At 43.1% G+C, this 17,512-nt stretch overlaps 1 protein-coding gene across 3 annotated transcripts in view; it reads right to left on the bottom strand.

Annotated features, from left to right (window-relative positions):
* The window catches only part of LOC124554146 (RNA-binding protein 45), a 122,330-nt gene that overhangs the window by 82,701 nt on the left and 22,117 nt on the right, over positions 1-17,512 (bottom strand). For all 3 annotated transcript variants that reach the window (XM_047128211.1, XM_047128210.1, XM_047128212.1), the window contains exons 4-6: positions 15,072-15,256; positions 7,258-7,397; positions 1,931-2,058 (exon numbers count right to left, since the gene is read on the bottom strand). In XM_047128211.1, the coding sequence (XP_046984167.1) occupies positions 1,931-2,058; positions 7,258-7,397; positions 15,072-15,256 (453 nt within the window). The remainder of the gene's footprint in view (positions 1-1,930; positions 2,059-7,257; positions 7,398-15,071; positions 15,257-17,512) is intronic.

The raw sequence follows: 17,512 nt of genomic DNA, 5'->3' as shown, positions 1-17,512 counted from the left end.
GAAAGAGGAGACTTATGTGGCAAATTAAAGAAAAGGTCTAAGGAAAAGGCTTGGCAAATGTTTTGTCTGGAGTGTGGCCCTATATGGGGGCAGAAACACGGACACCGAGACGAGATGATGAAAACAAGTTAGAAGCATTTGAGATGTGGATGTGGAGGAGAATGGACAGAATAAGCTGGATAGAAAGGGTGAGCAATAAATGAGTATTGAAAGGGTTGGTGAGAGAAGATGTCTGCTGAAGGTTGTAAGAGAAAGGAAAAGGAACTGGTTGGGGCATTCATTGAGAATGGAGTGCTTGCTAGCAGATGCTTTGGAAGAAGACAGAGGAAGAAGGAGATACAAGATGATAGACGACAAAGGGAAGAGGAAATTATGCAGACCTGAAGAGGATGGCAGAAGACCGGACAGCCTGGAGAAATACCATGTGAAAACCTGCCTTTTGGCAGAACATGGATGATAATAATAATAATGGTGTGTGACGAGGGCCTTCCGTCGGGTAGACCTGATGGTATTTATCAACACACTTAACCTGAATACTAATCACACAGCTAAATTAGGGTTACAATGTAAAGAATACTCAAGCACAACAACTAAATCTACATCAGTGCTCCGTAAACTGACGTGAAGTGCGCCACAGACGTTACTGCCCACTGAATCGGTTATTAGGGCACTTCCCTGTTCCGGTTATGTGTAGAGTGCAGGAATAATGAATGCTTAAATGCCTCTGTGTGCCCCGTATTTAGTCTAATATTGTCCTCGCAATCGCTAAGGAAGTCGTATCTAGGGCTTCGTAGCATGTTTTAGATTCCTCACTTAAAGCCAGTTCTTGGAAATTTGTAGCCAGGCTTTCTCAGGATAGTTTCCACATATCTTCAAGTGTATGCCAGGTCAGTTTCTTCAATATCTAAGTGACACTATTCCACGGGACAAACAAACTTGTGGCCGTCAGTCAACTGTGGCTCACTGATGCTCTAGTCACACGATACAATGTTTTTACATTGTGTGAAGTGAACAGTTTTACATTTCTGAACATTTAAACTAAACTGGCTACCTAGGAATCACTTTGAAGCCTTATCAAGATATGACTGAATATTTAAATAACTTCTTACACACAGTTCTGCATTATAGATAATGGCATCATCTGCAAAAAGTCTGAGGTTACTGCTAGCGTTGTCTACAATGTCATTAATAAACACACGAACAGCGATGTCACTTGAGAAAAGTGTGAATAAGGTTTCACACAACTGACATGTTTTGGAATGTGCCAGTCAGGGTCATTAGACAAGATAGCATGATAAAAGGAAGTGTCAATGTCTGGACCAGAATTCAAATCTCGCTTCTAGTATCCTGAGCACTCCATCATAACATGTAACTGAAAGACAAAACTTAATAGTCGATGTGCATAAGCGTAAGGGACACATTTGTGGGTGTCAACAGAGGGACTCTGTATTTTCCACAGTACAATACACAATACTAAGCCCAAAAAACTCAACTTTAAGACCATCTGAATGGCAGGTGCCAAAATATTCAACAAATGATGGCAAGGGTCAGAGTGCGAGAGCACACAAACTACTACGAGCATCACACAGCAGAATTTGTTACTTATACAGAGAAATGCTGAGTCAGACGCGAGCCATACAATGAACTATCCCCAAGGAAATGGAAGATTCCCACACTTTAAAAGTATCACAAAACAATTTCTGTGCATTAGTTTTTGATCCTGTTTCATAATATTTTAGCAAGATACTTTCTGCCATACCCTGTCACATGGCTTACTTTGTGGGACTGTTGACACAGCATGAAAGCAGCCGAAACGGGTGGCACTAGCAGCCCCCAATATGAACACTGAAATGTAATTTGGAACAGTTACTAATAGAGCATGAAAAAATTAATAATAATAATAATCTGGTGAATCTGCAGCCGTACTTACAGGGGACGGTCAGGATCCATCTTCACTATGAGTCGGTATCCGGGCGGGTACTCGAAGCCGTGGAGACGGTCCAGGGCGTAGGCGGCTGCCTGCGCAGAGTTGTACACTGCCGTCGCCTGCTGTTTACCCTGCGGAACAAGAAACCGCCACCAGTAATTGGCAGCATGCCCCCAAACACGTTGCAAGTCGCACTCGTATCGCCGAGTTGGCAGAGCACTTCCCACGAAAGGTTTAGGACCCAGGTTGGTGTCCCAGTCAGACACACACTTTTAGTCTGTCACAAACTTTCGACAGCAATTTCACTTACTATCACAGGCCACACGTCGTGCGAAACATTATACTGTAGCTCACTCTTTGTTAGGTGTGTTCTGTATGACCAGTCTATGGATTTGAGAGCAAGCTGAGAGTTTTACTGTCTTCGTATACTAGAAAAACACTTAGCAGTGAATTTCTGAGGATGGTGCAGTTGAAATGTGTCAAGTAACTGTTTAATGAAAGTGAGAGATAAGAATATCATGTATAGTATGTAACTGCATGTATGGAAGAGACCTCTTCACAGACTTGCATCTCCACTATATGGTGAGTGGTGATCTACACCTTTCATTATTCCATACCGAATTTTCCACTTTGATTTTGCCTGACAGCTTTTCTCCCATCCTGTAGCCCAGTGCTGTTTTTCTTTATTACTATTTTCTAATGCATTACTTTTCTTTCCTCCTCTTTTCTGTGTCTTACATGTCACATTCCAAACTGTACCACAAGCTCTGACTTACGAACCACAAAGTATCGACTGTCTCGTCCGTGCATAACACACAGCTACATGACCATGCTGATTGTTGGTGCAGCATCTCTTGTACCACATTACTCCAGCCGATATCAGTAATCCTAGACCTTCATTTTGAACACACTTCCTGTGTCACTCTTGGGTATTTTCGCAGGTTTTCTGTGCGACACAAACTTTTACATCATCCTACCAACCCCCCCCCCCCCCCTCCAACTTTTTCTGTTCTCTTACTACGGTTCACGTATACTAACATCAACTAATCTTATCATATCTGCTGTCCTCCCTTCTTCACACATATCCACCCACCAAGTTGCAATCCACATTATACTTTAATCTGCTTGTGCTTCATCCATTCCACCCTTTTTGTGATTTTTCCTGTGTATTTTTACGAATTTTTTCGCACATATTTCAACATTATTTCTGTCGTTTTATGCGTTTTTATCCTCCGTCATGGACCCTTGCTCCTTCCATCTGCACCAATACGGAAAAGTTTCCTTATCCTCAGTCACAGCCCAATCCCAAATACTGTTCCTGCATTGTTGCTTTGCTCATGGAATCCCCCAAATGGCCTTGCCATCAAATCATCCACTTACAGCTGCAACCCCTCCTTCCACAATAAACTTAATCTGTTCAGAATGCACCAGTTCCTAATCCTTACCATCATCATCCTGCAAAACCGTGTAAGTCAGGTACAAACCTCCTTACAATAACTCCTCTTCATCCATAAAATTCTCCTGCTTTGCAATCCCAAATTCCCGGATCCCATCTCCATCACTGAAATTCTTGTCTCCAGGAACTACTTGCAACACCACCTCAAAAAACTTTCCAATCTGTTCACTTCCTACTCCCATCTTGGACTTCCACTATCCACCACCTCTACAACGGTCTCCAAACCTTCCCCACATCCCCTCATAGCTGACAAACCCTGCCTCTCAGACCTATAACATTTATACCATCCTCAAAAACTCTCACCCACCATCAATTCGAATCTAGAATGTAACCCAAGACACACTTATGAACCTTTCCTCCAAAAGCCTCAGTTCCGCAGAAGTATCAGTCCTTTTCAAAGGCCTTACCTTTTGCGCCACTCCCAAATTCAACACACTGGATTTGTTAAAAACCTTCTTTCCTGCTCTTGGTCCCTACAATGGAAGCACTTTTTCGCCTCAACCCTACCGATCAGACTAGATCGAAGACCAATGTGGAAACCTGCCCAACTCAGTTCACTCCTCCATCCAATTGTGATCCTAGTCCACTGCCCCCAAATCACCCTCTTAACTTTTCAGAATTTCTTAACCTTGAACCTTGTCTCACCATCATTCCCCAAACCCCTCGACATGCAAGCTAACCGTACATCTGTGGAAGGAACTGCAATCCACCACCTAAAAACAGATCCCAACCTTAGTATCGTACCTGTTGAGAAATGTTTTCCCTTTTTTTTTGAACTGCAAGGAGTACCTGGCAAAAGGACTCTGCTGGCTGTCAGATTGGTCCAACTACACATCCCATTCCAGAAATACAGCAGAATCTCTCCTCAAATCCTTAGGCCCATCTTAGAGCCTCTCCCCATCCCTACCACTCCCTGCACTCCTACCTTCTATATGCCTCCTAATGTCCTTAAACCCAACCACCCACGACACTCCAATGTGGCTGGTTACTGTCCTCCAACGAAGAGAATCTGCTCTCACAGATCAGCACGATCACCCTATTACCTGAAACCTAACCTCCTATACAGAAGACATCAACCACTTACTCCATCAACTTTCCACAGTTCCCGTTCCTTTACCACACAGTGCCCTGCTCGGCACTACTGATGCCACTTCCCTAATGTCCGTGGCCTTGCCGCTACTGAACACTACCTTCCCCAACACCTGACAGATCCCAAACTTATAACCCCCTTCCTAGTCACCGTAACCCACCATGTCTTCACCCACAATCTCTTCTCCTTTGAATGCATCCCCTACAAACATGTATGATGCCAACCTATTCATGGGTCATCTACAGGAAGATCCTTCACCTGGTTCAGATTCAGTGATGACACCTTTGTGATCTGGATCGAGAGTGACGACACCCGATCCACATTCCTCCACAACCTCAACACCATCTATCCTATTCGCTTCACCTGGTCCTCCTCCCTCGATGTTGACCTCCATCAGTGGCTCCGACCATATCGAACTGTCACCCACCAGCAATAGATCAACTTTGACCCATTCCATACCAAGAAGCGCCTTCTACACAGCCTGGCCACCCACGGCCATCACATCTGTAGTGACAAGCAGGCCCTCTCGAAATATACTGCGGGCCTCACTGAGGCCTTCAGAGACCATAATTACCTTCCCAGCCTTTTACAGAAACAGATCTCACACGTCTTCTCTCTCCCGTCATCCACCACCTTTCAAAGTCCCACTACAGAGGAGCACCCCCTCGTGACTCAGTATCACCCAGGACTGGAGCAAATGAATCACGTTCTCCGCCAGGGTTTCAACTGCCTCTCATTGTGCTCTGGAATTAGAAATGTTCTACTCACTATACTACCCAGCCATCCTAGAGTGGTATTCCACTGTCCACCAAACCTACACAATATCCTCGTCCATCCTTATACGACTCCTGCTCCCAATCCTTTGCCTCGTGGCTCATATCACTGTAATAGATCCAGAAATGAGAACTGACCCCCACATGCTCCTACCACCATCTACTGCAGTCCGGTCTCAAGCATCACTTTTCCCACCAAAGGCAGGGCTACCTATGAAACCAGTCATGCGATTAAAATGTTTGTTACATGAAAATTACTACCTTGGTTTTGAAGAATAAACAACACATATTTATGAGCAGCATCAGTATGTTTATTCCAGAAAAGTAAAGTTTGATTTGTGTCACTGACTTCCAGCATATAATGCATAATCTGGTGAAGATGTCAGATTGCTGCATCATGGCCTACTAAGCTGCTGAAGACGAGCACAATATTTAATATCCGGGGCTCTAAACAAATCTTAACTGCCTCTGTACTTCCGCCTCGACTGACATATCTGCCCAACCTCTTTGCCTTTACATATGTCTGCCTATATATGTGTGGATGGATATGTGTGTGTGTGCGCGCGAATGTATACCTATCCTTTTTTTCCCCCCTAAGGTAAGTCTTTCCGCTCCTGGGATTGGAATGACTCCTTACCCTCTCCCTTAACACTCACATCCTTTCATCTTTCCCTCTCCTTCCCTCTTTCCTGATGAAGCAACCGTTTGTTGTGAAAGCTTGAATTTTGTGTGTATGTGTGTTTGTTTGTGTGTCTATCGACCTTCCAGCACTTTTGTTAAAAATCTTAACTTTGAAAGACAAAGGAACACTACATTCACAGCAAGAGGCTATAGCTATTTCGTGGATCTTCTCCTAAAAAATGGATTATACAGCTGCATATCCAATCTGGGCATCCCCCTCCACACAAAAATCTCTACTTACATGCCTACTCACCACACCATACCTCAATTGTACGATGCATTTTGGTGTACTGAGATACCACACAAGAATAGATTGCGAGAGCTGGTACCAGACGTACCGTTGATGTCTGTCCGTAACAGGAATATCCCCACACAAAAATCGATCACGCTGCTCGCCGGAATCACGCCCCCTGGGGTGGCAGTGCCACCAGGAAGAGAGGTGCACACTTACATAACCATGCAAAAGCAGAAGTTATCCATTGCAAGTTGTAAGTCAGTGTGAGCCTCGGTAGGGAGTTCCTGCAGAAAATCTGTCATGTCTTCCAGTCAAGTGAGACAGACACAGTGGCCGATAGATAGACAGTTGTCAGTCTTCGGTAGAAACAGCACAGTGAATAGTATTATCGTATGTGGACAGACACCATCTGCCCAGAAATTTAACTGAATACTTTAGTTTGGAGCTGTTCTTCAAATTGTACATCAAGACGGAAGCTCACTTTTGTTTTGGCTTTAGTTCAGAAAACCTTGTTTACTTTGTGTTAATAGAACTGTGCCCAACACAGGACAGATAGGCTATGCTGGCATCCTACAACAGCTGTAACCAGTACTACCAAAGTTGAGTAATATGCTTCACTATTCTGTGTGTCATGGTGCGTGCGCGTGTGTGTGTGTGTGTGTGTGTGTGTGTGTGTGTGTGTGTGTGTGTGTGTGTGCGCGCGGTGGCCGTGCGGTTCTAGGCACTTCAGTCCGGAACCATGTGACTGCTACGGTTGCAGGTTCAAATCCTGCCTCAGGCATGGATGTGTGTGAGGTCCTTAGGTTAGTTAGGTTTAAGTAGTTCTAAGTTCTAGGGGACTGATGACCTCAGATGTTGAGTCCCATAGTGCTCAGAGGCATTTGAACCATTTGTGTGTGTGTGTGTGTGTGTGTGTGTGTGTGTGTGTGTGTGTGTGTGTGTTGCCCTAGATCCCACGCATCCATCCTCCTGGGACACCTTTACTAGTCTTTTTTCAGCAGCAGAACACTCCACCACCGAGCTTAAACGAAAATATTTATGTGAAACGAGAAGCCAGATGCACAGAAATGTCAGTGAGAAGTGTGGGAGGCTCACCATCCAGAGCTTGGGGTCGCACTGCAGGTAGTCGAGGCCCGGCACCAGGTCGAACAGCCTCCACAGCTGGTCCTGCGTCAGGCTGCCGGGCGCGATCACGCGCAGCGTCACCTTCCCCGAGCTTTCGTGCGGTACCCCTCCTGTCGAAAGAGCAGTCGCGGTATCGGTTAATAGTGAAAGCTCATCGAGAGTTCACTTTGTCGAATGTTAACAGTTCTCTGGCTGCTGAACATTTCCTAGAAGACACACAGCTCACAATTTTTACTGGCGCAGTGGCAGAGGTGGATAGTTCCGCAGTGTAACTGTACCACCTCTGCATCCACAGGTGACCAATCAAGATAATTTTTCCATTTTTTCAGTTTCAATATTCCGTTGACACACGAGCAGCAGCCTTTTTAATATTTCACAAAGCGTTTATTAACAGTCTATCACAGTTGTAGTACTTACATACGGTGACTAGTTTCGAATCGGCCAGTTCGTACTCTAGAGTGGCGTGTGTCGATTGTGACAGTCACCAGTGAACAGTTTATGAACTGTACAGGGTGGACCATTGATCATGACTGGACTAAATATCTCACGAAATAAGTGAGAAACGAAAAAACTGCAAAGAACGAAACTTGTTTAACTTGAAGGTGGAAACCAGATGGCGCTATGATTGGCCCACTAGATGGCGCTGCCATAGGTCAAACGGCTATCAACTACGTTTTTTAAATAGGAATCCCCATTTTTTTTTACATATTCGTGTAGTACGTAAAGAAATATGAATGTTTTAGTTGGACCACTTTTTTCACTTTGTGATATATGGCGCTGTAATAGTCACAGACATATGGCTCACAATTTTAGACGAACAACTGGTAACAGGTAGGTTTTTAAAATTAAAATACAGAACGTAGGTACATTTGAACATTTTATTTTGGTTGTTCCAATGTGATACATGTACCTTTGTGAACTTATCATTTCTGAGAACGCATGCTGTTACAGCGTGATTACCTGTAAATACCACATTAATGCAATAAATGCTCAAAATGATGTCCGTCAACCTCAAAGCATTTGGCAATACGCATAATGACATTCCTCTCAACAGCGAGTAGTTCGCCTTCCATAATGCTCGCACATGCGTTGACAATGCGCTGACGCATGTTGTCAGGCATTGTCGGTGGATCACGATAGCAAACATCCTTCAACTTTCCCCACAAAAAGACATACGGGGACGTCAGATCAGGTGACCCTGTGGGCCACAGTATGGTGCTTCGACGACCAATCCACCTGTCATGAAATACGCTATTCAATAGCACTTCAACTGCATGCGAGCTATGTGCCGGACATCCATAATGTTGGAAGTACATCGCCATTCTGTCATGCAATAAAACATCTTGTAGTAACATTGGTAGAACATTACGTAGGAAATCAGCATACATTGCACCATTTAGATTGCCATCGATAAAATGGGGGCCAATTATCCTTCCTCCCATCATGCCACACCATACATTAACCTGCCACAGTCACTGATATTCCACTTGTCGCAGTCATCGTGGATTTTCTGCTACCTAATTGTTCATATTATGCCGGTTTACATTACTGCTGTTGGTGAATGACGCTTCATCGCTAAATAGAACGCGTGCAAAAAATCTGTCATCATCCGGTAATTTCTCGTGTCCAGTGGCAGAACTGTACACTACGTTCAAAGTTGTCGCCATGCAATTCCTGGTGCAGAAAAATATGGTATGGGTGCAACTGATGTTTATGTAGCATTCTCAAAACTGACGTTTTTTGAGATTCCCAACTCTCGCCCATTTTGTCTGTTATTGATGCGTTGATTAGCCGCGACAGCAGCTAAAACACCTACTTGGGCATCATCAATTGTTGCAGGTTGTGGTTGACATTTCACATGTGGCTGAACACTTCCTGTTTCCTTAAATAACGTAACTATCTGGCGAACGGTCCGGACACTTGGATGATGATGTCCAGGATACCAAGCAGCATACATAGCACACACCCGTTGGGCATTTTGATCACAATAGCCATACATCAATACGATATCAACCTTTTCCACAATTGGTAAACGGTCCATTTTAACACGGGTAATTTATCACGAAGCAAATACCATCCACACTGGCGGAATGTTACATGATACCACGTACTTGTATGTTTGTGACTATTACAGCGCCATCCATCACAAAGTGAAAAAAGTGGTCCAACTAAAACATTCATATCTCCTTACGTACTACACGAATATGTAATAAAAAACGGGGGTTCCAATTTGAAAAATGCAGTTGATATCTGTTTGACCTATGGCAGCGCCATCTAGCGGGCCAGCCACTGTGCCATCTGGTTTCCCCCTTCAAGCTAGACGAGTTTCATTCCTTGTAGTTTTTTCATTTGATGCTTATTTTGTGAGATATTTGGCCCGGTCACTATCAATGGACCGCCCTGTACATGTGGTGCCTGGTCTTTCAGACATGCCTGAAAGAACAGTCACCAGTTTTTAATCCGGCAGCTATTACGAATTCAATGCTGTGAGTAATGAGGATAACAGGGAATAAGCACTGCATTAGTAGTGTGCGAATAAGTTGAGAATTTGGGTCTGACAGGGTGTATGCTAGGGTAGTCCAGATGGCTCAGTGGTCACAGCAACTGATTAGTACCGAGGAGACCCTGGTTCAAATCCCGGTCCAGCACAAATTTTCAACTTTCCAAATTGATTCAGTCTATGCACATTGACAGCCAATGTCTAATTCCTTTCCGCATTTTATAAAGCACGCATTACCATTTTGATGTTTGTTATTAAGGTTAGGCACTTTCACTGTAGCTTCAGTAGGACGGCCGGTTCCAATCTAGCTGCCAAACGTATGTACTGAAACTGTGACAGATTGTTGATAAACATTTCACGAAACAAGATCACGATGAAGACGAAGATTATACATATAAAAGGAATCGACTACACGATTATTAGACTCCCAATTCTCTTTTGGTGTCCAAAGGGGTAGGTATATGCCTTTTGTTCCCTTTCTTTGTATAATAGTAACAAAATGATCATATGTTCTGTACTAGGTACACAAGTGACTAACTAGCCTACTAAAATTCCAACAATGAAAAATGAAACCACGTTCACTAAAGAAAAGTTAAAATGGCAGTCTAGTACATGCAGTTAGCATCTTATGCCGAGAGACTGAAATACAGACTTTTTTTGTCCACTGTAGGTTCAGGAGCGAGGAATGGGTCAGGTGGTGCCTCACTGTCAGATCAACAGTGACAAGAACACCCTCTCATCTCTGCTCCCTAAACTGACATACCGATACTGCCTTCAGATCTTGCTGTAGCATCCACTACTTCATAGGCAGTGTAGTGCACAGTTTGTGGATGTTTCATCATCTGCTAGTGCCTCTGACAGATGCTGTCCAAAGTCCAATTGACATTGCACGTCTCGGGAAGCCGTACAATCTCAGACGATGTGGCGAACTGTTAAGGTTTCTCACCTATATGCTGCAGGGGTACTTCTCACACAGTAGCAGAAATTAACAAGTTATTTCGGTACATCCCATAGTGCAGCAGCATAAGACAATATCTGCCCTTCTCGAGCTTCGTAGCAAAGTCTGCAGAGACCTAGGTGGTGAGCTTTTTGGTCTGTAGTTTATTTGATTTTGTACTTCCTTGACATTTCTTTCTCCATTTCTTCAGGATATGGCACTGCACGAGTATATGTACTTCGAATGTTTCCATCCCCACTGCTTCTGCTATGCCACTGGATAGTATACCCCACAGACACTAAAAATTCATACAAGTTCTACCTTCGCAACTGCCGGAAGAGGAACCACTTGTGTCAATGAACATTAGAGTGCCGAACAAACTGTGGCAAACGCGGAAGGTATCGCACCACGGGGGAACGATCTAGTATCCGAGTCTGCGAGCAAAGCGTATGGACATCACGGAAGCTGAGAGATACCGTCATACTAGTGACAAAGTAGAGCTTTGTAAGAGATGCAAGGAAGAACACAAAGATCCTCTGAAAGATGAAGTTGCAAAAGTCTGAAGTCGCTAAGAGAGCAGACAGTGAGGGAAACCGTGACACACCCGCCACCACAGAGTGCACGGGGAACGCAACACAAATACCCCACATGTTTCAACAAATGTTCGATTGACACGTGCCGATTTCTGACCGTGTAACAACGATGACGACCCCCACCACCCTGTAGGCCTGCCGGAGGTTCCACCTGTGTGACTCTGACATTGTCTGTCATCTGCCTTCGAGTGCGTGGGTACCGATGCTGCTCGTCCCATCCCTGTGGCAAACAGTGATGCTGCCGGCTCCCCCTTCCTAAACGGGGACCGAGAGCCGACCCCTGCGTGGCACCGAGTACTTCGAGTGGACCAGGAGTGAAACTCCCGAGTGCAAATCTTCGACATCCACTGGAGCATTTTGGAGATCGATACGCAGAGCTGGAGGCTGCCAGAGTCCACAGTCGACCGCCGCCTGTGACGTAGTGGACACTAGCGTGTCGGCGATACTGCGAGAGGGCACGAGCCGGCCCGGTCGTGGGGCAGTGCTTTGGAACACAATCTTGTATTGCTGCCTAATACATGTGTTATTGACAACAATGTTTTCCCCATGATCTCCAGTGTAGTGAGGACCTCACCAATGCGTCCTCTCTCACAATGACCGTAAGAGTCTGGGATTGATCCCCTACACTTCTTTAGTTCGTTTGCCAGCCAGCTCACTACTTGAAATGCCAATGAGACTGTGTCCAGAAAAAAATGTCTGTTACTCTTGTTCTCCTGAGGCCATACAGTCAGTCTCAGATGGCAGAGACCAATGGACGTTTTGGATAACAATCGTCTATTGACGAGGAAATGAGACTTCCCGTCGTACTTTCTGCGAAGCGTGCACCTGTGTTCTACTCACCACTCTCCCAGAATGTGATCTATGCTGCCAGCCTGCACCAATATCACATTCCCTTGTACGCAGGTCTACAGAGAGTAGCTCAGAACAACAAACCGACAAGTGCCGGCACAGAAGAGACAGGTCCTGTGAAGTGACGTAGCAGTGTTCAGAAATCGCAGCACAGCTGCACATTCTTCACACTGATAACTGCAGGAAGCTGCAACTTCGAGGGTCATCTCCGAGAGGATAAAATGGACAATGCCAGCACTTAAGGAAACTGGAAAAAGGGGAGTGGGGACCCAAACCCCCATTTACACAATTCAGTAATAAAAAACACTTTTCTTACTATTACCCGTCTGCATTTTTAACCACTTTTGTCACCGACGGTTATTTCGTTCTCATTTTCCAGTCTAATTCCTTCAGTGTCACCTGCTTTATTTAACTTCATTTTGTTACACTAGATTTACTTTGTTTGGTGCTCATCTTGCGACTTCTTTTGAAGACAGTGACATCGTGGAGGAATCAGGATAAAGGAGACATTTACTGCAAGTAATACAGAAATTGTGTCAGCACACAGAAATTATGAAGAATACAGTGAAGGATAAGACAGGAGCAATAAAGATCAATAGATGAGTGCAATAAGTGTGTAAATGTGATTTGAGACTTTCTCGGCGTATTCCATTCGTGAAATCTTCTCGGGTGATCAGCCGAGTAAAGGCGTCGTCTTCTCGCAACGTTTCGAAGGGTTTCGTACCCATCATCTTCAAGCGAAGTCAGTTTCTCAATCGTCTGAGATGCATTATTTTCCATGATGGGTGAAACGTATTCGTGAGAACCCAGATTATTTCAGGCACAGTGGGCATTCCTTGCTGAATGAAGTCTACTAGCATCAGATATAGGCCTTAGTTTGAGGGAGAAATTTCTGGTAATGTACTTGTAAAACACAGAATTGTATGCAAGTACAGAAGTAAATTAAATTACCGACTCCAAGAAAACTGGAAAAGAAGAAGATTAAGACTTCGCTTGAAGATGATGGGTACGAAACCCTTCGAAACGTTGCGAGAAGACGACGCCTTTACTCGGCTGATCACCCGAGAAGATTTCACGAATAAGTGTTTAGCCTTTCACCTACTATATTTAACATAAATTTATACAGCACTGTCAAGCAAAAGGTCTCAGATTAATATCAGGACACACACACACACACACACACACACACAGATATATTCTGCTCTTTGCTGATGATCGTATAATTATTCGTAAGTCAGAAAATGACCTCCATTTTGCAACACATCACCTAAATCAAATGCATAACAATCATCATTTCAGTAAAAAAATTCAAAGCAATGTCTTCCAAAGGGAAATTTGCAACACTGCAGCATAGTACTCAATCAATAAAACAGGTGTCACATTTTCAGCTGTTAGGCTGCAATATTAAATATAAATATGAAAACAAATTCAATGATAAATGAGTTTCAAATACACATTACACTGGGTGACAAGGCATAAGCAGATAAAAAGTTGAAACTTTTTAGAGTAATGGCTGTCCCTGCCCTAACACGTGGAAACACATCTGTGACATTAACTAAGGAAGACATAAAAGAATAGTCAGCCGAAATAAAATTTTAAACCAAGTTAAAGGATGTATACTCAAACACACACACACACACACACACACAAAACCTGTTCTGAAAGACAGTGGTCTCCTTTGATGAAAACATATGGTAGCATTTTACAGGCTTCCAAAGTAACACGGTACGAGACCAATACTTTTGTTTCAGTATTTGGACAAACATCTCCTGCCTCTCCATTAATAATTATGCAATCAATTAAACAATTGCTTTTGTCTGTGAACTGTGACACAAATGTGGAACCCAAACCATTTCGCTCATTTTACTGCTGTTAGAAAGGAATTTGGACACTTGACAAACACAAAACTTGTAGTTATCTCTTCTGTTAGCCACCACACCATTTCTGAAACCCGAGGCAAACATACCGTAGAACTTCACATGTGTCAATTGTCACTACCTTTCGGTTCTTCCACTCTTTACTTTCTCTCTGCGATCTTTGCCAATTTCAAATCCTCGTGCACACTTCTCAGTTGACAAGACTATAAACTGCAGCTGTCGTTCAAACCTCCGCAATATAATCCTTGATATCACAACTGTCTCCCTTTCTGGGCTACTGAAGTCAACAAATAACTTTTTATTCCTTGGACTATTGGTCTTTTGACTGTTTTGATACAGCCTGGCACCATTTCCTATTCTGTGCCAACTACTTCATTTCAGAGTAGCACTTGCGGAGGCCAACCTAAATTATTTGCTGTTTTCTGACGCAGTCTTTACCTTCTACAGCTCCCTCGAGCATCACGGAAGTTATTCCTCAATGTCTCAGCTCGTGTCCTATCGTCTGGACTCTTCCCGTGAGTTTTTCGCAGACGTTCCTTTCCTAGTAAATTTTGCAGAGGACCACCTTCATTTCTTATCTTGTTGGTCCATAAGATTTCTGCCACCTTTCGCAACATCACACCTCAAAAGTCTTAATCTTCTTCTTTTCCAGTTTTCTTGGAGTCGGTAATTTAATTTACTTCTGTACTTGCATACAATTCTGTGTTTTACAAGTACATTACCAGAAATTTCTCCCTCAAACTAAGGCCTATATCTGATGCTAATAGACTTCATTCAGCAAGGAATGCCCACTGTGCCTGAAATAATCTGGGTTCTCACGAATACGTTTCACCCATCATGGAAAATAATGCATCTCAGACGATTGAGAAACTGACACACATGAGATGCTACTACATACTGTCCTTTCCCTATAGTATGGAAACAAAAGTTACTTGCCCTTTTAATGTGATGAGAAACATACGACGTTCTTATAAAATACAATCATCATTACAGCACTATAACATCAAAAATCTATGTACAGTACTTACGGCTGTTGAAAGGAGTGTACGCATTGTCGAACACTCCCCCGCCAGGCATCCCTCCACCCGAGCCGGACGCTGAAGAGAAGCGGTCAGGGAAAGGGTTGTCCCTCGGTGCCTGCCGCTTGGGTTCGGCAAACACCGCCTTGAATGAACGGTCGCAGCCTTCGTACGCCTTGGCTGCATGAGATACTCTGCAAGATATTTAAAGTTATCCATTTTCATCTTGTACGTATGCCAGGTAATTACACACTTCTAGGAATCCGAAATTTTAGTACCTATTTTTTGGCAAAATCAGCAACAGTTATTTTGTTCGATCTTTTTTTCGTAAACGAGATATACAACTTTATAAGGTTGCTGCACTAGGTGCATGAAGACGAATTCTTAGTGCTTTGAAATTGACAGGAGAGAAAAAAAAGGCAACTGGAGATAAAGTAGTAACAAAAAGGGAGTAGTTTTTATTCGCTATAACAAGAACTTTTTGACTGAAATGTTTGTCTCTGCACAAATTTCAACAGTTTTTTTTTAATTGGTCCGTGCTTGTTTTCTTCTTCTTCTGGCTCTATTTAAGCTTTCAATAAATGATTGCTTCTGATGAGAAACAGCATAATTTTCTTGATGGTGAAAAGAGTACTTCCCCAGTTTAAGTCATTTCTCGACATGAAGCTTTCTCCCATCCAATTTCATAATCAAAAAATATGCAAAACACGGACTCTGAATCTGTAGCTCATAGCCCTGATTAGCATACTGCAGAGCCCTTTCAAACACATTCACAGCCATGCAACATGTACTTGACAACACTACAGATAGAACTGACAACGTACTTAGAGTGGAAGCAGGATCAAAAATAACTGTGCACTCTTTACAGGGAGGCTCTCAGTACGGTCGAAATACATCGACCAATTTTCTTCCCCAGTCACTACAGTGCAGATACTATATAATATGTCAGTCAACTGTGTGCATAAATGAACTAAACCTTGACAGTGGGGTGAGGCGGAAGGCGGAAGGAGGAGGATGGGTGTAAGTGAGCAGAAGTGATCTGAGGCAACGTTTTTTTTATGGATATCACAACTCTTAGAGCCATACTAGTGATGTGCACACTTCAAGTCATGAAGGAACTGACGCGCAGGAACCACAAGTTATGTATCGTAGCAACGCTTGCCGTTCGCTGCAGACATCACATCACTACCAGGAATAACACAGGTGCACCAAATGCGGTGTCCGGCGGCAAATAGGTAAGCAAACATATCGGATATAAACATAATGTTTACACAATACTGGTCATTTTAAGAGAACTATTTAGAAGTGAGTTGTTCATTATCTACGATAACTTCATACTTCCTACAGGCAAAAAAACCAGTATGACCAAATACAAATATGGAAGTGAAATAAGCATAAAATGATGAGAATTAATTTTGGAGGTAGTACAAACCAGAGACAGGTACAGGTACTAATTTACTGTCAAACTGAGTAGCAACTGTTCAATTCTAAGAAAGAAAGTATGAATTTTGTAAGTGGAAAAGTTATTTTGGGACATTTTATTTATTGGTGGTGGGGGGGGGGGGGGGAGATTAGAAATGAAATAGTATCTACTAGAACAATTGGAGAAGAATATCATACTGTGGAGATTTCATACTGGTGGTCAGAGAAGCACCTCACATTGTCAACCAAGCTTCAGAAAGTGGTAACGTATCATCAAATATAGAGGAAGAAAAGAATTCTCAACTCTATGAGCTGGAGAACAAGCTCCTGGTTTCTCCCCTATGATATTCTAGTGCAAATACTTATCCAAACTGTTTGCTCATTGGAGCTTTTAGTGTGACAAGATATTGGAGCTTTCACACTGCTGTTCTTCCTACCTAGGCGAATCTTGGTGTCAAGACATAGTAGTAATTTAATGTATGACAAAATGATTTTTTTATGTAAATCAATAATTTTATTTGTTCGCTACAACATTTTACAAAACATATATTTCCGTTTCATATGTAGTACACAAGTGGCGCAAATGCAGTTAAGTCTTCACTGCATCAGCCACAGATAATGAGGCCGACACCGCTACAACAGAGGCAACAGTCAGCAATCGCAAGATGATCCCTGCTGTTGATCTCTGGCTATTCTGTATTTCAAAATTCCATTGGAAAAGAGAAAAATGGAAAATTGGTAAGTAACACGCAGTACCTCAGGACGTAATGTCGCACCTATACTTCAGTTTTTATTGAGTTCACATGCCCTGTTCTTACTACAGCATACATGCATCTGCATCTGTGATGACAATTGCGAGAGGGTTTTTCGAACCCAATGCCAATATTCACATAAAAAATGAATTACTTTTAAATACTGAATGAAAGTACCCTTTAACCATTACTTGTAATTGTGGATTATTAAAAGAAGAGGCAATAATGGGTAGCTACGAAAAGCTTAAAGTAGTGCAATGAATATCTCTGTAAAAT

Source organism: Schistocerca americana, chromosome 11 (assembly GCF_021461395.2).
Source record: "Schistocerca americana isolate TAMUIC-IGC-003095 chromosome 11, iqSchAmer2.1, whole genome shotgun sequence".
Taxonomy (NCBI): Eukaryota; Metazoa; Arthropoda; class Insecta; order Orthoptera; family Acrididae; genus Schistocerca; species Schistocerca americana.
The sequence above is the reverse complement of the archived record's forward strand: the minus strand, read 5'-3'. Positions and strand labels throughout refer to the sequence as shown.